Here is a 21,309-nt window from a genome sequence, read left to right as displayed (position 1 = left end):
TCGTTTAAGGCCACTATATCTTTATTGATTCTCTGTTTGGATGACCGATCTAGAGCCGTCAGCGGTGTATTGAGGTCTCCAAGTATGATTGTATTTTTGTTAGTTTTTGTTTTAAGGTCAATAAGTAGCTGTCTTATATATTTTGGTGCTCCTTGGCTTGGTGCATATATATTAAGGATTGTTATGTCTTCTTGATTCAACTTCCCCTTAATCATTATGAAATGACCATTTTTGTCTCTGAGTACTTTTTCTGTCTTGTAGTCAGCATTATTAGATATGAGTATTGCTACGCCTGCTTTTTTTTGGGTGTTGTTTGCTTGGAGTATTGTTTTCCAGCCTTTCACTTTGAATTTGTTTTTATCCTTGTTGCTTAGATGTGTTTCTTGTAGGCAGCATATAGTTGGATTTTCTTTTTTAATCCATTCTGCTACTCTGTGTCTTTTTATTGGTAAGTTTAATCCATTTACATTTAGTGTAATTATTGACACTTGTGGGTTCCCTACTGCCATTTTATAAATTGCTTTCTGTTAGTCTTGTATCTAGTTTGATTCTTCTCTTTTGTTTTTCTATCATTTGTTTTTGTTTGTTTGTGTTCCATACTTCTTTCCTCTGTTGCTACCTTTTTTAAGTCAAGTGTTTTTGTGGTGGTTTTTTTAAAGGTGGTTACCATTAAGTAATGAAAAGGGTACCTACCATATTCATTGTAGTACCCTATCTTATAAGTATTTCTGCACTTCATCATCCTTTGCTACTGTTAATCTCCATCCTCTCCCCCCTTTTTTTCCTTTGTTGTCACAGTTTAAGTTTGGTTTTATTGTGTTCTTGGTGGAGCTGTTACTTGTGGTGTTGTTTTCTTTTGTTCTTTGAATCTGGTTGGAAAACCCCCTTTAGTATTTCCTGGAGTGGGGGCTTTCTGTTGATAAATTCTCTCATCTTTTCTGTATTTGTGAATGTTTTTATATCTCCTTCATACTTGAAGGATAGCTTTGATGGGTATAGTATTCTTGGCTGAAAGTTCCTCTCTTTCAGGGCTTTAAATATTGGGGTCCACTCTCTTCTAGCTTGTAGAGTTTCTGCTGAGAAATGTGATGATAATCTAATAGGCCTTCCTTTATATGTTGTACTCTTCTTTTCCCTGGCTGCCTTGAGAATTTTTTCTTTGTCATTGGTTTGTGTCATCTTTATTATGATGTGCCTTGGAGTGGGTTTGTTTGGGTTAAGAAAACTTGGTGTTCTGTTTGCTTCTTGAATTTGAGGCTTTAGTTCCTTCCACAGGCTTGGGAAGTTCTCGTCTATTATTTGTTTGAGTATATTCTCCATTCCATTTTCTTTCTCTTCTCCCTCTGATATACCTATTATTCTTATGTTATTCTTTCTGATGGAGTCAGACAATTCCTGTAGTGCTTTCTCGTTTTTTATTATTTTTGAATCTCTTTCTTCTTCTCTCTGTTGTGCCTCAAGTTGTTTGTCTTCTATTTCACTAATCCTATCTTCAATCTGGGCTGTTCTGTTAGCTAAGCTTGTTACCTCGTTTTTCAGCTCGTGAATTGAGTTTTTCATTTCTGTTTGATTTGTTTTTATAGTTTCAATTTCCTTGGTAATATATTCTTTGTGTTCATTGAGTTGTTTTCTGATCTCCCTATATTGCCTTTCTGTGTTTTCTTGTATCTCTCTGAGTATTTTTAAGATTTCTATTTTAAATTCTCTGTCATTTAGCTCCAAGGCTTACAATATGTTAAGTCTTTTCTCCATAGATTTTTCCACATCTATTTGTGTTACCTCTCTTTCTTTTGTATCCATAATATTCGATTTCCTCTTTCTTATCGGCATCTGAGGGTGGTCTTATTGATAGCACTAATTAGAATTAATAAAGAGTAAAAAGTAAAAAAAAAAAAAAGGTAAAACACCCCACAAAAAAAAACCAGTAATAATTTATTATTTTCCCCTTTTTTTCTCTCTTCTCTTTCCCTCCTCTCCCCTCCTCAGGGAAATATCATGCCTATAATGGAGGGCCTGATTTGGGGTGAAGAGTTCAAGGGGCAAAAAAAAGGAAGTAGGGGCCTACTAAATGCAAAAAAAAAAAAAAAAAAAAAAGGAAGAAAATCTTAGACAAGCATAAGATGATTTGCTTGTAAGTGTAGTCAACTAAGAGATATAATGAGAGGGATAAGAGGGAACCAGAAAAAAGGACCAAAAAAGAATAATAAAGAAGAAAAAATAAAAATAATAAGTAAAAATCTGTTGTATTAAGTGGAGCGAAGACTAAATACAATGGAGACCTTGGGTTGGGAGGACCCAAAATGCCACAAAAATAAACAAACAAGAAAAAAGAAAAAAAAATAAAAACAAAAGCAAAAAAGAGAAATAAAGCCAAAAAAAAAGCCTTGAGTCCCAAATTAACTTATTTGTTCGTGATTGAGGATTATATGGGATGAAATAAAATGAGAAAAGAAAAATCGAATAGAAAGGAAAAAATAAGAAAAAGAGAACAACGAAGGAAGAAATAAAATAGGAAGAGAAAAAAACAAAATAAAGCAAGACAAAAAAAAAAAAGAGGAGAAAGTGAGAGTTAAGTGTTTTGGAGTATAACCTTAAAGGAGGGTGAGGATGAAGAAGAAAAATAAAATGCAACACTCATGGGTAGTGTAGTTCAAGAAAGGGGAAGCATGAGATGGGCAGAGAATAGAAGGACCGAGGTGGAGGATATAAAGGCAAAAAGATAGAAGAAACAAACAACAACAACAACAAAAAAAAATTAGTGGATCAAGTTGTAAAGTCTGTGGGTTTTTCTTGATTTTGAGAGGTTAACTTCTTCCTTTTTCTTTTCTCTCCCTCTCCCTGGTCGGTGACTGTGTACCCCAGGCTCTGCCCCTGTGTCACTCTTAGGTAGGGATTTGCAGTTGATGGGATTCTATGGCAATGTCATATAATTGGCTTTAGTCTTGCTGGAAGTAAAGGCTTGTTGGTGTTTGCAGGGTCCAACGATGAGAGAGTTTGCTTTCCTGGATTCTCTCTCCTAGTCCCCCCTTTCTGAATTAGCAGCCTGGTGATCCAGCTATAAGGCTGCAACTGCTTCTGCCTGGGGAGTAAGAGGCTCAAAGAGCTGGGAAATCCCCACTCTATCCCCACTCAGTGCAAGGCTTTGGGAAAGGCTCTGAGAGTCAGGGCCTCCAGTGTAATCAGGCGGGGGTGGGAGTCAATTGTTGTCAAGGTGACTGTTCAGCGCCTATCATTTAGTTGGACCTCTCAACCCAGGCTTTCCACACTTTGTAGCCTGTTTTTGCAGGGAAGAAGAGGCACTAGTCTCTGCTTACGACTAGTGTAGTATAGACCTTATTATCTGCCAAGTCCTTCTTGTTAGCGTTTATCCCTGAATATGGAGGCTCTATCAATCAGAAGTTGCCCCTGCCCCTTTAGCGAGAGGCACTAAAAAATATCACGCCTCTTGTCTTGGATCGCTGAACTGAGAGAGATCTTATCAAATAGAACTGAGGGTGCGCAGATTTCATGGGTTAAGCTAATTTCAGTGATTGGGACGCAGCTGTGCTTCCGAAGGTATTTTAGGCTGCCTGCGCGCGCCCCTCCCCCAACGCTTGATTGTTAGCTTGAATGGCTGGGTGAGGTGCCCTGCCCACGGAGAGAATCTCCCAAGCCTCTCCCGCTCACCCCGCCGCTGGCGGCTGGACCGCACCAGGCGCAGGATAATGGAGCCCCCTGGGTGTGCGGGCCAGCAGGTCGCCCTGGGCACGTGCGAATGGGGCGCTCCGGGCACCGGTGGCCGGCAACCCCCACTCGCAGTGTGCGGGCCGCTGGGAACGTCAGCGGTGCTCAACCGGACCGGGCGCGTGCGGCTGCTCGCGGCGGCTTGGGGGGGCTCGCGGCGGCTCGCGGCGGCGGCTCGTGGGGGTTCGCGGCGGCTCGCGGTTCCCAAGTATATGGGCTGACTCACCACAGGCGCACTTCCTTGCGGTTTGAAAGAACGTCCCTGTGGTAGATTCCTCCACACCCTCGTCTCTCAGATTCAAGTGATAACAGTCCTTTTGCTATCAGTTTGTGTGGAACTCCGGAATGCTCCGAGGATAAATTTTTCTGTTTCTAGTTGATAAATTTGTTGTGATTTAGGGGAGAGCTGTCGGACGCGCTGCTCACGGCGCCATTTCCGTGACGTCCTACATACCTTTTTAAGTAATCAGCCAATCTGTACTAACCATTGCAATTGTCTCTCCTGAAAAACATACTGAAAGAAAGTAATCTCTACAGTACTATCATTGAATTTACATCTAATAAAAATTCCTATTATTTATTATCATGAGTTGTTCATTTGTTTTTAATGTTCTTTTCTACTTGAACATGTGTTGTTTTTCTTAGTTAAATTATTATTCTTTATCTAATAAAAATATTTTAATAATGTTTTTGGGGGGATCCTGGATTCACAGTTTCTTTCGCATCTAAAAATTTCATTCTCTTTCTATTACTTATATTCAGGACTGACAAACAACTTCTAATTGTGCTATAAAATCTTATAATTGTCAACATTATGTACCCTCTGATATCATTCTTTGAGAAGGGCACAGCACCTCTGTGAAACTTCCCCAGTAATTTATAGCCTCAATCTAATCACTTAAAAACATCAGGCAAACCTATGTAGAAGAACCTTCTATAAAATAACTCACTAGTCTTATTTAAAATTTTAGGAGTCATTATCATTTCATTAAACAAACTGTCAAAAGTATACATTTTATAAATTTGACAAAAACAGAAAAAAACCTGAAAAATTATTATTTTAGGAAGATATTTCATTGTCAGTGAAGTGATTAAAATGTTACTTGCTAATTTGCTTAAAATAAGAGTATACAAATAGTTTTATTACATATTTCTATCATTTCTCTCCCCAGGTGACTCAGCTAATCTAACCTGCAGAGCTTTCTTTGGGTACAGTGGAGATGTCAGTCCTTTAATTTACTGGATGAAAGGAGAAAAGTTTATTGAAGATCTGGATGAAAATCGAGTTTGGGAAAGTGACATTAGGTAAAATAACTTGTTTCTTTTACATTGTTGTCAATATTAACATTTACCCTGTTGGTGACTAGAAAGTGAGCTAAAAAGAAAGAAATAGTTTTGTTTTCCTTTACTATTATAATAAAAATATTGCAATATTTAATGGCAAAAAGGCAAAACACTGTTAAGAGAATGGCAAGAAAGAAATGACATTTGCAAAGAATTTCTAAGAAATAAAGAGTTTTTCATTGTGGACTATATTGAATGAGACAGACCAAAATTACATCAAATTTCAAAGATGTGATATTGTGCCTTTTGTTTATAAGAGTTCTTTGTTTTCAATTGTTAAAAGAAAATACTAAGAAAACACCCAGACGCAACCAAACACAATGTCTGTCATATCCTTTTATATGTTTTTTTATTTGAAGCATTAGGTAGACTATAAAGTACTTGGTAGAAATGATAAAAGATACACAAATTTTTTTTTTAAGTAATCGCATGTGAGAGAGAGAGAGACAGAAACAGACAGGAAGGGAGAGTTGTTCATTGATTGCTTTCTCATATATGCCTTGACGGGGAGGAGGGCTCCTGCTGAGTCAGTGACCCCTTAGCTCAAGCTAGCAACCATCCATCGGGTTATATCAATGACCTCATGCTCAAGCCAGTGACCCTGTGCTCAAGCCTGTGAGCCTGTGCTCATGCCAGCGACCCCAGATCTACAACCTGGGTCCTCACTATACCAGGCTGACTCTCTATCCACAGTGCCATGACTGGTCAGGCCTCAAATTATTTTTATTACTTTTTTGTCTGACTTTAAGGTCTAAATATAAATATAGTGGGAATAATAAGGAATAATCATTAAAAATACCAATGATTTGAAAACATAGTGCTTAAGCCTATTCTTAATTAATTATTTTAAAAGAATTAACTTGCTCATTTACTTTTACATATTGAAGTATTCAAATATTAGTAAAATTATTTTTGGTCATAGATACTCTTTTTTTTTACAGAGACAGACAGAGAGTCAGAGAGAGGGACAGATAGGGACAGACAGACAGGAAGGGAGAGAAATGAGAAGCACCAATTCTTCACTGTGGCATCTTAGCTGTTCACTAATTTTCGCATATGAGCCTTGACTGGGGGGGCTATAGCAGAGCAAGTGACCCTTTGCTCAAGCCAGTGACTTTAGGCTCAAGCAAGTGACCTTGGGCTTCAAGCCAGTGACCTTACGCTTCAAGCCAACGACCTTTGGGCTCAAGCTAGCAACCAAGGGGTCACCTCTATGATCCCACGCTCAAGCCAGTGACCCCATGCTCAAGTTGGCGATCTTGTGGTTTCAAACATGGGTCCTCCGCATTTCAGTCCGATGCTCCATCAACTGCACCACCACCTGATCAGGCTTATTTTTAATTGTAATGTATGGAAGTAAGCATATTAATAATAATTAAGTTATAACTGAATCAAAATGCTGACCATTTGTAAAGTTTTCCATCTAAAGGTCAAATCTTCTGGGAATACATAAGCATTTTAACCAAAGTTCCTTTTCTTAGAGGAGGACATTTTTAAATGTGAGGACTTTTAAAACTTGATCAAAGGTATAAGGATCAAAGGTTCTCAACAGAAAATAAAAACATATAAAACTGTCATATACAGTTATTTCTACTAGGATCTTCTTCCTGGCAACAAATACACAAAACTCTTACACTCCAACTGGGTTTCGAAATGTCCCAATAGAAAATTCTTCAATATGTACTAAAGTCATATTTACAACTTTACTATTATCATTTACCCATATACTCTGAAATGCTGAAGTTAAGGAAGGACAATAAATACCCTAACTTTGCCTCTCTCTCTTTTGATGGGTGCTCAGGAAAGGTTCTAGCAAGATATTTTCTTTAATTCTGCATTAGGAAGTGTTCTGAAGAGATGAATTACCAAACAGATGGGAAGGTAGAGATGGAAACTTTTTGAATAGAGAGGAGATTTACCCTGAAATTTTCCATGTGCTCTGAAAGATTGCTAAAATCTTTGACAATGAGATTAGTGAGGATTTACCATTAATTTTAAATGTCAGAATTTAACACTTCATTAGAACACTTGTATACAGGTTTATAATTTCATATTTCTTTAAAAATAGGCAATTGATTTGTATCATACAAAAAGAGGCCAGGCTGGAGTTTCAACTGAAATGTCAAAATAACTTAATTCTTTTCTAATTCTTCCTTTTTTATTAACCTGATATGTAATTAGTTCTCTAGCCTAAGACATTAGAATTTCTTTTTTTTTTTTACATGGACAGAGAGAGAGAGAGTCAGAGAAGGGGATAGACAGGGACAGACAGACAGGAATGGAGAGAGATGAGAAGCATCAATCATCAGTTTTTCGTTGCAAGACCTTAGTTGTTTATTGATTGCTTTCTCTATGTGCCTTGACTCCGGGCCTTCAGCAGACTGAGTAACCCCTTGCTCAAGCCAGCGACCTTGGGTCCAAGCTGGTGAGCTTTTGCTCAAACCAGATGAGCCTGTGCTCAAGCTGGCAACCTCGGGGTCTAGAACCTGGGTCCTTCTGCATCCCAGTTCGATGCTCTATCCACTGCACCACCACCTGGTCAGGCTAGAATTTCTTATTGTACCTTTTCTTCATATTTCTTCTTAAAGAGAAAGCAACTTGCTAACTTTTTTTCAAGGTTTCTGTCACCTCTTCATTATGACAGTGTGACTGTCCTGCTAAAAGAGATAACTGCAACTTCATTAACTTCTACTAAGACAAACTTACTCATTAGAAATGAAGAGAGCATGATATAATTTGATTAGGCTAGCAAAAATCCATAGCCAAATTTGAAACACAGTTGCTGCAGGAATTTTCATATCAGATTCAGATTCATGTAAATTTTTTTTCTTTTTCATGTATGTATATGTTTGTGTGTTTTTTATTTTGTTTGTTTCATTTTGTTTTATATTTTAGAATTCTCAAGGACCATCTTGGGGAACAGGAAGTTTCCATCTCATTAATTTTGGACTCTGTACAAGAGGGTGACTTGGGAAATTACTCCTGTTATGTTGAAAATGGAAATGGACGTCGACATGCCAGCATTCTCCTTCACAAACGGGGTGAGTATAACCTTCTAAGTTTGAGTTGTTGACTAAACCTATAATAGGAGGGAAAAGAGTGAAAACAAAAAGAAATTAAAATGTGTTTTTCTATACAAATTTATATTAAATAAAATAATCACATTAGCATTTGGGATATCAAGGCAAATAACAGTGGATGGATGACTAGACCAGGCTCTAGAATCATATTTGGATTTATTGCTCTACTTTAATACAAACTGTATACTTTGGGTATGCTTCTAACTTCTCTAACTTCTCTGCGCTTCAATCACCTGATATGAGGATGGGGAGAGGAATAGTGTCTATTTTTCAGTGTGTTTTAAAAATGAAAAAAGACAAAAAGTGAAGAGTTTGAAAGAAAGTCTATACACAAGAAGTATTTAGTTAAGTGTAATTTATTACTATTAGAAAGAAGTAAATCAATAAAAAACAACTGAAATAGTTTTAAGTCCAAGATTATGTTCCTTATTGGAAGGTTATTCTTTTCGTGTAAAAATTATGCTCAATGGATTCATCATTGCAGCATTTCATGATTTTTTTTCACCTTGAAAAACATTTACATGTGAAGCATCTTTTTCTGATTAATAATAATTCATTAATTACCTATTAATGAATTATTATTCAACTATAATTTATTAACAATGATTCAAGCACAATAGGTTGTGGTTAAGTGAAAAATCTGCCACACTAAATCTGATTCTACAACAGCCCCAATGCCTTATGCACAGGGTTAAAATATATAAAAATATATATTGAATTTTTTATATTGGGGTAATTATAAAATTTGATTCATGCCTCTTAGTTGGTAAAAGTTTTCATATGCATTACAGGAGAAATAATGTATTTTTTCCATGTTATACTAAGTGATACTTTCTAGTTTTTGGAACCACTACACTTGAGGATCTTTTACTCAGCAAATTTACAGTGACTTTAAATTCAAAGTATATGTTTAATCCTAGAGTCTTTGAGGTTGGAAAAGAAAGAGAACTCTGAAGACTGTTTCTTGCACTTTATTGGGCAGTAGAATTCCTTTGAATACTGTTACTTGAAACTATGAAAACAGATAACTCTTTTGTCAAGGTGATTACAATGTTAAAATAGTGTGCTCTGGGGGAATATGAGTAATGGGAAACGTAAGCAGCAGCTAGCAATATCATTGTTTCTTTCTCTAGCCCAACATGTGTATTCAGTCAACCAAGGGATTTCAAGTAGAAATATACATGTCAAAGACAAGAAATAGCTTTTCAGAGTTGGAAACAAGTGTTGTATAATTGAACTACAATGCTTCTTGTCTACTATGGGGGTTAGGTTCCAGAACCGGCCACTATAGCCGAAAACCCGTGAAGTAGTGTCTTTATATTTATTTTATTATATATATATATATATATATATATATATATATATATATATATATATATATTAATGTTTTATTTCGAGTTAATATTATTTTAATATGTTTTAATTAATATTTTAATATATTTTATATTGTTTTAATTTTTTAGGCTAGCAAATGCTTATTGTACCACAAAAATAATTAAAATAATAAATATATAAAAATACCTCTATGTTGCAAAATCCCTCAATATAGTGAAAAATCTGTGATACAAAATTAGATATCTACAATTTTAAAATCCGCGATACAGTGAGACTGTGAAAAATGAACCATGATATGGCAAGGGTCGACTCTATTCTACAATACATTCTCAGTGATCTAATAGTTTATACTGGATCACATTCCTTCTCAAGGAAGCCAATTCTATCTTTGGAAAAACCTAATACAAAAACATCCCTATTTCATTGTCTGTCAGCCTCTTGACCCCAGTTCTACAATTTTAATCTCTCTTTCCCAAACCAGCTCTTTAAAAGTTTGATGGAAGACATCATCATCCTGTTGGGTCTTTACTTCCCAAGATTCAACTTGTTTAGTTTCTTTTATTTATTCTTCCTTTGTGTGGATAAAATATTTTCACCATTCTAGTCATACTCTTGAATATGCTCTAATTAAAGAGTCTGAATTATTCCCCAAAAAAAGAAGTAGTAGAGAAAATATATAGGACACATAAAAATCTTTTGACTTAGACCACATATATTTCATTTTAGAGCAAGGTAGGAGTGACTGTTAAGTAGTAACTATAAGGTGAGAAGAAAGAAAATGAAACATTTCTAAGGAGAATACAACTATTAAAACTCTCTTCTTATAGACAGGCACATAGCCAAAAAGGGTCAAATATCCCCAGGCTGTTTTTAGCATGGGTAGCTTAAGGTTAAGTTGTGTATAGCAGGAAAAAACTTCCAGCACTATAAATATAAATGGTTGAAGAATCAAGAAAATTGAAAAAAAAATTTCCAATAATGTTTGATTACCTAACATGAAAAGGAAAAATGTGGCCAATGTTCAAAAGGTAAATCTTCCACAATGGCTTTCAAATATTTATTTATACCAAAAGCATTTTATTCTAAGTAAAATAAAAGCATTTAGAAGCCAAAAAATAAAGCCTTGGCCGATTTGCTCAGTGGGTAGACTGTCGGCCCAGCATATGGACATCCCAGGTTTAATTCCTGGTCAGGGCACACATGAGAAGTGACCATCTGCTGCTCTTCCCCTCTTTCTGCCCCTTCTCTCCCTCTTCCCTTCTTGCAGCCAGTGGCTCAGTTGCTCCAAGCATCAGCCCCAGACACTGAGGATAGCTCAGATGGTCCAAGTGGCAGACTCAGGTGCTAAAAATAGTTCAGTTGCAAGCATCGCTCCAAACAGAGTCGCTGTATAGATCCAAGTCGGGAAGCATGTGGACATCTGTCTCTCTATGCATGTGGACATCTGTCTCTCTATCCCTCCTCTACTCACTAAAAAAAAATCAAAAAAGAAAAAGAAAAGAGAGAAGCCAAAAAGAATCCTTTAAGGTCATATATTCTAAAAGTCCCTTCTTAAAGTTAACATGTGCTTCCAAAAGAAGGAAGCTTCAGCAAATGAGTCACAATTAAAAAAGGCAGCAATGCATGCAATCTCCTGCCTGTGAGAGGCTTAAAATTACATGGAATGATCTTTCCCAACTATCTTTGGAAAAGAGAAATTACTTTGGTTAACATACGGTATAACTGCAAGTTCATCATCTCTGCAAGGTTCCAAAGGTCAGGGCACAGTCTATATAAGCTGGTAGTTTGGGGTTTTCATCATACTATCCCTGAAAGAGTTAAATTGCTGTCTTGTTAAAATTAGATAAATTATCAGATGAGTTGCTATATTACTCACAAGACTAAAGCTGAGAGAAGGAACTGGAAGCTGTTGCTTTTAATCGTATTTTTCTGCCATTGATTCATAAATCCCTTAACTTATCTTACAGGCCTTCAAAGTCTTTCTTTTTAAAATCTCCTTAAAGAGAAATGGTAAAGCATGTGATGAATACAAGTTTTGCAAACCACAAATTGTCAGTTCTGACAGGTAAACTTGCCAGGACACACCTTTGCCAAAGTTACTTAAGCATTTTTTCCTCCAATGTCACCTTTTGTTCAGTATTGTTGATGTAATAAAAATGATGCTAGAGCTCTCCAATGGGTGGTATGGATTCTTTGAGATATCATTCACCTGAGTTAAATGAGTCTTCCTAAATTCCAATGGGATACTGCAATAAATAATTCAACTAGAATTGAGCTGGGCTAGAATTCTGGATCAGATATATATATATATATATATATATATATATATATATATATATATATATTTAAATACATATTATTTTACAGTATATTATATATATATATATAAAGCTTAGTTTCTCAAAAACTGGCTGAAAATTTACCAAAGAATTTGACCATAGAGAAACCTTGCTTGACAATACTCAAACTTGTTGATTCCTGCAGCCACAGAAGGTATAGTATTTAGACAGCTAGGCTTATGTCAGACATTCAATATAAACATACATGTTTTACATACTATACAGAGAATTAGATTATGCAGTAGAAGAGGGAGGAAAAATAAAGGGACAAGAGCTATGGGGCCTTGTTAGTCTATAACTGCCTTGCCCCTTATCCCTCACTCTATAGTTCCTGGTCTGACAAACTTGAGTGTTAGAACCTTGATTTGCAAAGAACCAAAGCATAGTTGATACATTAGCTTCTGTTTCATTTCTTGTTCCCACTATTGTTTATACATAGTTAAGTTCCATATGAGAGTCTCTGAATCTTTTACCCAGATGCCCTTGCACGGATTTCTAATTGTGGGTACCTGACTTAACTTGCAACAAACTATGATCTTCAGTTTCCCTCCAAATCCGTGAGCTTTTCTATTCCCTCAATTTTTACATTTTCTGTTTCACTGACACAAACAATTCTCCAGATGGAAACTGTTGGAGTCCAGAGTAGGCCAACCCAAAATATGTCATGATGACATATTGATTATTTTGAATTAAAGTTACTCTGGAAGAACTCTCTGACCTCCCTCTCTATCTGGCCCTCATAAAGCAGGAGATAAATTCCCATGGGAAAGGTGTCCTCCTTGCACCTGGAAGCTAAGGGAGAGACACCCTTATCACTAGATTTAAGGAATCCAGAGCCCAAAAGTTCACCTAAACAAATCTTGTTGCCTCTTTCTTAATTTACTACCCAAGCCCAAACCTTGCTTAGATTTCTCACTAATGAGCACTAACTTTTTATATCTTGTCAATTTCTCAAAATTTTATTATTTCTTTGTATAAAAAGTTCCAAAAAAATTTCTGCTTCAATCATTTCTCTGAGCATCACTTTGTGATCTCAAATATCATTTATGATTTTTTATGCTCACATATTAAAGGGACTCTTCTCTTCTTAGTGGGTCCTGTGCCAGTGTTATTAGTCTGGCCATAAGAACTCAAGAGGGTAGAGGGGGAATTTCACCCGCCTTGAAAATACCCAGCAACATTGTCTCTGTCCTCAGGCCTAGCCTCCTTTGGACCCATTAAGCAGTCCTAAATTTCTTTTTTACTCTCTGTGGTTTTGGTCCAAATTCTAACTCTGACTAACCTCAAAATGTGGACACGTTTACTATCTGGAGCAAAGCAGTTTAATAAGTAAGGGTGTAGACTTTGTACCAAGACTGTCTGTTCAAAACCCAACTTTGTGTTTATTAGCTGTGCTATCTTGGGCAAATTACTTAATTTCTGAAAGCCTCAAATTTCTGTTCTATAGAATGATGAAAATAATAGTGCCTTCCATTTTGAGCAGCTCTGAGGGTTAAATAAACATATATGTCAATACAAATTATAATGTCTGGCACATGTTTGTCACCCAATAAATATTACATGATTTCTCTTTTCCAACTACATGATATTCTGAGCAACTTAGGATGCACCAATAATGTGTTTCATTAAAAAGTCTTTCAAATCTAATTTGTCTTTCATTAAAATGGTCAGCTTTACCTCCAGCAATTTTGTTTAATTTTGATTTTATGTTTTATCTTGTAATAGATTTTTTTTTAGTCTGAATGTACTACCCCAAAGGAAATCTTCATTCATTTATTCATATGGTTAATTATAATTATAAGAACCTACTATGTGCCTGCCACTCATAATATTAAATAAACAGGGAATAAGAACTAATTAAATGCGGAATGCTATAATCTATTTTTAAATCACATTGATGTTAAGCATTCTTAACATAGAAATGTGCTTCTATGGAATGTGTGACTTTGAAATGTCACATTAAGGAGATGCTCATAATTAATCTTATTCTGAATTATTCTATTTAGATATATTGATTACAGCAATATGGCAATTCATTCATCATGAAGTAGTTTGAGAACTGGCAAAGTATTTAAGAGACTAGCACTAGTTAATAATGATGAACATCTAGGTTTTCTCTATCCCCCTAAACCCATTTTAGTTCTTGCACACATACACACTCTTCCCTCCAAAGAATGTAATCGATAGGGATTAGACTTGTTCAATAAACTCCCTAGTCCTTGAAATATCTTTAGTAATGTAATTAACATGCGCATCATTTAAGATGCATTGTTCTAAAGCCGGATGAATTTAGACCCGATGGACTCCTTATCCATTCTTATAATAAATAATTTTTGTAATATGTGCCTCTATTCTTGTTATTATCAATATTTATTAGTGCATTTATTTACTGAGAGATATCATAAGATCAAGAACTATTTCAACCTCTCTTGGGGCTCATTTTTGATATATTTATTTTACCCACTGATTTCAGAAAATGGAAAAGCCAAACTTTTCTTAGATAACAAAACCTCCTACCTCTCTGTATGGTGGCATCTTCCTAGAAAGACAATGACCCATTAAAAACTGAGTAGATGTCCAGGAAAGAGTCACTTTTACTAAGTCATTGCTGTTGGAGGGAAAATAATAATTCCTCTACACTTCCAGGTTCTTGTCTGAGACACCTTCTATACTAAGAAACCAGATTAACAGGAGAAAAAGAAACAGAAGTTCAATAACATACACCACTCACAAAAATTAGGGGATATTATATAGCTTCATATTCATTTTGAAATAGCCCCTAATTTTTGTGATCATTATATATACTTCCTGTATGCATGGATGATACCCAAGAAAACTGAGTAACTTCTTGAAATTACTCAAGCACCACCTTAAATACCATTTCAAGCTAAAGACCAAATAAGATGTTAGGGGCTGGGGGCTGCATTATTGGAGGTTACTAGGAAAAGCACAGTAAACAAGGGTAAACTTGTTACATAGATATAAGTCATTGCCTTCTCCATTGATAAAAGTGTCTAGAAAAATTTTATTCTCCTTCTGATACAGAGAGGGAGACACCCTTACAAATGGAGATTTCCTTAATAAATATATATAAATGTCTCTTACAAAAGGGTAACTTCTTGGTTTTCATAGCTTCTCCTGTGTCTGCTATTTCTTAAATATAACCATCCTAAAAATAGTGTCATGACAAAAAGACAAATTTTGGAATTGTATGTTCTGCTTCCCTTCATTGTTCATGCAATGTCAAAATATCAAGAAACTGAAACCAGAAAAGTCAGCAATCATGCTATCACTACCCAGCCAAATAAGTAGATACAAGGATTGAATCTTTACAGAAGCTTTATTCAGAAGGCCTGTTATCTGAGAGGACAGCAGATTATATACCCTAGAAATTATCTTAACATCTCATCTCAAGCCAACCTTTTTTATAAGAGGAAGAAAAGAGTAGGAAAGGGGTTTAAAATTCAGAGGGGAAAGTTAATCAGATAAAAGTTACACTTCAGAGATTTTTTTTTCTAGCATTGCTAGTAATTTTTTTATCTGCATCATGGTCAGTGGACATTCTGTCCCTAGAGCACAAACGCTTTGCTTTCAGACACCTGAGGCACAAAGGGCAGATTGTTTGCAGCCATCCTTGAGGCACATAGACCCAGTCATGTATTCTAGTTCCTGGAACAAAGCTTTTTGCCTATAACTATAACTAGAAGCTACTGTAACCAAAGCTAGTTTTTTTTTGTGTGACATAGAGAAAGACAGAGAGAGGGACAGATAGGGACACACAGACAGAAAAGGAGAGAGATGGGAAGAATCATTTCTTGTTGCAGCACCTTAGTTGTTCATTGGCTGCTTTCTCATATGTGCCTTGACCAGGGGCTACAGCAGAGTGAGTGACCCCTTGCTCAAGCCACTGACCTTGGGCTCAAGCTAGTGAGCCTTGCTCAATCCAGATGAGCCTGCACTAAAGCTGGCGATCTCAGAGTTTCAAACCTGGGTCTTCCACATCCCAATCTGACACTCTATCCACTGCACTACCACCTGGTCAGGCACCAAAGCTAAATTTTTAACTATTGCATTTACCCTATTATATCCCACTGCTATTATAACTATTTTATTTCTATGAGATCAGTTTCATATAGTGAGCATGTGTTTTAGCATTAGAAAGTCATAGTGGGTCATTATTAGTCCATGCAGCTGGTCCTGAGGTCAGGCAGGCATTGCTTGTCTGGTTTTGCTGCTTTTATGGGCCTAATACTGAAACACAACTGAGGTCTAAATGTTATTTATTCCTAAAGGTTAATGCTAAAGTGCCATTTTCTGGCCCCCTTGTTGATTCCCCTGCTAAGAGAGTTTTACCCATATGATAAGCGACATGCTAGTAGAGAAAAGTTTATTGTCTTCCCAGTTTTGCCTGTTGCTAAACACATGAGGCTTTTCACTCTGGTGACCTGTGCCTGGCCTGTGCCTTGCTCTTCTCATGCCTGTCTAACTGTCTACTACAGAAATTTAGTTATGTTGCTGCTGCATCTGCATATCAGAGCCATCAGGTTTAACAAATTTTCTCCTTGGATGAGATCTGACATTTTGTTTTCAAAAATTTCTTCTATCCTGTCTAATTTTTCTTATTTCTCTGCTTTTCAATTATATAAGACATCTAAACAGCTGGCCCAAACTCTTGTTCTTGCCATCTAATGACAAAACAAATAAACAAACAAACAAAAACCACACCTGGAGGCTATTAGGAATGCCAAAAGCACAAGTTGTCGGATACTAGTGATTTTATACCTTTGTGTTTCTTGATATGGATATTCCAACAAGGTTATTTGATTGCCACCAAAATTACAGACACAAAAAATTAAACTTTTTGGCTATTTCCTTAGACATCTAATATATGATTTAGTGAGATTAACTGTGACTTATCTCAACACTGAAATATGTTTTCAAGGGTCTGTTGATCATAGTTTTTTCTGACCAACTACAGCATGGAGATTTATTACATAGCATAGTTTTGCATTTTAGTAGTTTTGGTCATCCAGTTTTTTTAGTGTGAGCTGTAATATCTAAACAGAATCTTTGTTGGTGGGGGGAAGACTACTGGTCACTGGAGATTAGCTTATTTCTGAATGAATAATAAACAAGAAGATGATCCTGGTCAAAACCAATACTGGGAGCCAAGAATGATAAGTTCTTCAAGTTTATATCTGATGTAATTGGAAAACCAAGAGAATGGCAACTTCTTCTGGCATAGGAAATGACTTGTGTTTCTTCTCTTGGAGAGTCAACTAGAAGTAACTAGAGTACTGCTTCACAGTCTTTTTGCTGTTGTTATTGCAATCTTTACAGTATACAAAAATTACCTAGGGAGTTTGTTAAAATTGAATTCAAATTCAGTAGTCTGGGGTAGGACTCAAGATCTGTATTTCAAACAGGCTCCTTATTGATGCTGATGGTGTTGGTCTGTGGAACACAAATGGCATACCAAGGTCCAATAGATCCTCTAATAAATTTAGTAGTATCTAATTGGTAAAGATAAACTAGCTCTCTTGAGTTCATTATTTCCATGAGAGAGGAATGAAAGAGAGAGGAGTAAAGACAGTCATTGGGACTAATTCCAACTGATTGCCTCATTTTTTTGACATGGTCACCACTTCTGAACCTATTTGAACATTTCCATCCCACTCTACTCTTAATGAAGTATTTGCCTCATATATTCAGAGAAATAGTGCTTTATAGAACACATTTGCTACTCAGATGTCTCAGAGGGTACTCTCCTCAAGTATTAAATAATTAACCTTTTAAATGAAGAGAGTTTCATTGTTGAACATAATTCCTACAAAACTCTAAAAAAATCCACTTAAGAATGTCTCAACAACATATATATGGGCATATACATATATTTCACCCTATGCAAATAATAATTATCAAGGAAGAGCATGATATATGATGGGCATTAAATACTGCCAATTTCTTGTTTTGAACACTTGCGTTCAGCTAAATTTCAATTATGTGTAGTAAAAAAGGGCAGACATAGTATTAGAAATGAAATGCCACATATTATTAATCAATGATATGATGGCAAATAGGCAATAATAATAATAATAACACAGTAACACATCTTGTATAATCAGTTCCTATGTGTTCAAAAGTTCAATTCATTTTTCTTTATTTTTATTTAAATCTAGTTGGCATACAACTGTATGATTCAACATTTTTGTACCTTACAATGTGATCTCCCCACTAATTTCAGTAATTAGCTATCACTGTAAACTTATCACAATACTATTGACTATATCTCTATTTCGCCCATCCTCCACCCACTCATCTGTCTAGTATCTAATAACAACAGTTATAAAATTTAAGTAAACCTAAAGTGGGAATAGAGACAATCCACTAGAACACAGATCTCTCGGTTGGAAAATTACATACAGGCAGTGTATGGCCAGTAGTCACTGCCATCGTGGCCATAAACATGCCGGTTCCCATTAGATTCAGACAGACAGTAAAGAAACAGTGGAGCCAAAAAATGGTGAGCCATTCCTTTATTTAAGTCTCGTACTGGCATACAAGCAAACACACAGAGAAAACACTTCCCTTTCACTCAGAGCTCACAAAGCTACTGACACATCCTCTGGTTCCCCATCTGCATATCTTCTTCTTTCTCTGCAAAACTGGCTTCTTTCTCTTTCCCTGCCATCTTGGATTCTCTTAAGATGGTATCCCAAGGAGGAGCACATGGCAATGGTGGCCAACATTTCCACCTCTGCTCCAGAGAGCATACTGCCACCCACTCCTATGTCCCACAATCGCAGCAAACCTACCAGGGTCTTAGTTGGTACTCTTTGCTGCTGGGCTTTTACCTTACAGAGTGTGCAGATGGCAACTCCAGCCTTCTCATCTTCTGAAGAGGAGCTGGAAACACCTGCTCTTACCAACTCAGAGCCACTCCATTGGCACAGCTCCATCTTAGGCTCCTGCAGCTGCCTGCTCTCGGCAACTCCCAGGGCAAACTGTAATTCACGAACCTATAATTACCTTCTCCAGAGACTGCTCCATTTCCAGGACACAACTCAAGAACCTTATTGGCCTCCTTCTCCAGCACTCGCTCCAGTTCCAGGATCCGCATCTCTTTCTCCCGTGGCCATTCCAAATCCTTATGCTGCTGCTGCTTGGTTTGCAGGCCTCAGGCAGTCTCTTCCATAGCCCGCTCGGTTTCCTCTCTGAGGGCTGTAAAAAACAGCCAGCCCAAGGTTCCCAGAAGGACATCCATGGGAAACCATAACAACAACCAGTCCTCTACTCCACCCCTCAACGGTGGTGGCGGCTCCATACTGAGCTAATCTGAATCCTGCCAACTATACCAATTGTATGGCCAGTAGGTGTGGCTGTCGTGGCCAGGCACTTGAAGGTTCCCATAGGATTTGGACAGATGGTAAAGAAACAGTGGAGCCAAAACCTCTTGGCCATTTCTTTACTAAAGTCTTGCACTCGCTGGCAAGCAAACACACAGGAAAAACACACTTCCCTTTCACTCAGGGCTCCCAAAGATACTCACATTCTCCAGTTCCACAACCAGGAAAATCTTCTCCAGTTTCTCCTAGAATTGAAAGTCTTGCCAGTCTCAGCAGAGCTCACAGAAGCCCCTTTCCTCTGGTACCATCTCTGCATATCTTCTCCCTTCTCTCTGCACAAACTCTACCTTCTCTCCTCTCTCCCTACAAAACATGGCTTTCTTACTCTCTTTCTCTTTCTCCTTCTCCTTCTCTCCTTTCAAAACTTTTCTGGTGCAAAAACCTTTCCTCCAGCAAACATTAGCAAGACAATAGCCCTTCCCAAGCAGGCAGGTAATTTGCGATTTCACAGATCATATACCTGGCATTGGCCAGCACTATTTTTAACAATAAAAGTGAGCAAACTCAAAAATCACAATTTTTACAAACTCATTTGCCCAACAGACAGCATTAAAAATAATAATTCAGTTTATTGGTTGCAAGAAGTCAACCAATATCATCTAGCACATACGTAGTTCATTTCCACATATGTGATCAATGATCACAAACAGGATAGCTTATCTATGGCCAAACACACCACTTGTTTTTCCTTTTCAGAACCACCTTAATATTCTCATTATTTCTAGGTCAAAACAACCTTTTGACTGATGATGTTTCAAAACCTGCTCAAAAATCTCACTTCATTTCAGGCTGCTTAGAGATGAATCATATAATGCTGTTGTATGAAAAAGCATCAAATCATTCCCATTCACCAAATAAGTATTGAGTGCCAGCGATGGTCAAAGCACTGGATTAGATGTCCTTAGTACTTCAGACACTACTACCTGAGGGATGTCTACCAACATCCTGGGGCATTAAAACAACATCGTTGGGGAAAGGGAGATGGCTGTGCATTTTTATGGCTGTGAATTCCTGCAGTCAGCTAAGGAATGGCACAACTGGGTCATAGAATGCAAGGTATAACTTTTAATAAGCAGTTTCTCATATATCAAACTTTGACAACCGGGTCAGTAAAGTGAGAAATTAGACACGACACATAAAAACTGCTAACTATTCTCTCAGATCATATTGTAGGGGGAAAAAGTTTTTATTTCCAATAAATTACCATGGTAACTTATATTAGGTTTTGTTGTTGAGAATTACATTTGCCATCTGTAAGAAATATGTTAGCTATTTGTCTCTTTTTTTAGGACACATGTATATTTTTAGCATGTGTTCTATGAAAGATGCTATATCTGCAGGTTGATTTCTCTAAATAAAAGTGGACATTTAAATGCTATTAAAGTAGATTTTATTTTTACTTCAAAAAAACCCAGTGGTATTTTTAAGAAAGCACCAAAAAAGGTCATTTTAAAAAACACCCAAAAATCATTACCACGAATTCAAATTTGATACGAATGAGGATTGACTAAAAAAAAATGTGAACTTTGAAGAAAAAAGTTACTTGACAGTGTTTTGTTTTTCACTCTTCACTTGTGCATAACCTAAACATGTCCTTTTGTGTCATTGTTTTTCATTTTTATCATTTATAAACTAATTTCCCTTAAGGCCCAGTGCTGGAATCTTGTAGGAATATATTAAATCCTGGGTGACTAATAGCATATATTAGCCCATTTTTCAGATTTTACAGATTTTCAAGAGCTTTGAGTCACTCTACCTCATTTTGAAAATCTTGAAAGTGAAATAATGTAGTTGCTCTTCCCAGGGATTTTCTTATAGTTTTAAGTGTAAAATTGACTCAGATCTTTAGATGAGAAGTTCTTATAACTGCAATAGAAATTACAATTCCTTGAGATACGCAAATGCAGTTAAAAGTACTGACTGGTAATGGTTGTCAAATTCATGGAAACTAGAATAGAAGAGGACATTGTCAAAACTTAAAAGAATGACACATAAATTGCCTGACTTAAATCAATTTAGATTTCTAATTCTAGTATGTAATGTAAAATGATTATGACTTGAAAACTTATTTATACTATCCCA

General features: G+C 36.5%; 1 protein-coding gene across 1 annotated transcript in view; it reads left to right on the top strand.

The window, feature by feature from the left end:
* IL1RAPL1 (interleukin 1 receptor accessory protein like 1) overlaps positions 1 to 21,309 on the top strand; it is a 1,416,727-nt gene that overhangs the window by 1,358,778 nt on the left and 36,640 nt on the right. The window contains exons 7-8 of the mRNA XM_066249265.1: positions 4,896 to 5,028; positions 7,963 to 8,108. Coding sequence (XP_066105362.1) covers positions 4,896 to 5,028; positions 7,963 to 8,108 — 279 coding nt within the window. The remainder of the gene's footprint in view (positions 1 to 4,895; positions 5,029 to 7,962; positions 8,109 to 21,309) is intronic.

The sequence above is a fragment of the Saccopteryx bilineata genome, chromosome X, assembly GCF_036850765.1.
Source record: "Saccopteryx bilineata isolate mSacBil1 chromosome X, mSacBil1_pri_phased_curated, whole genome shotgun sequence".
In the NCBI taxonomy this organism is placed as follows: domain Eukaryota; kingdom Metazoa; phylum Chordata; class Mammalia; order Chiroptera; family Emballonuridae; genus Saccopteryx; species Saccopteryx bilineata.
The sequence above is the reverse complement of the archived record's forward strand: the minus strand, read 5'-3'. Positions and strand labels throughout refer to the sequence as shown.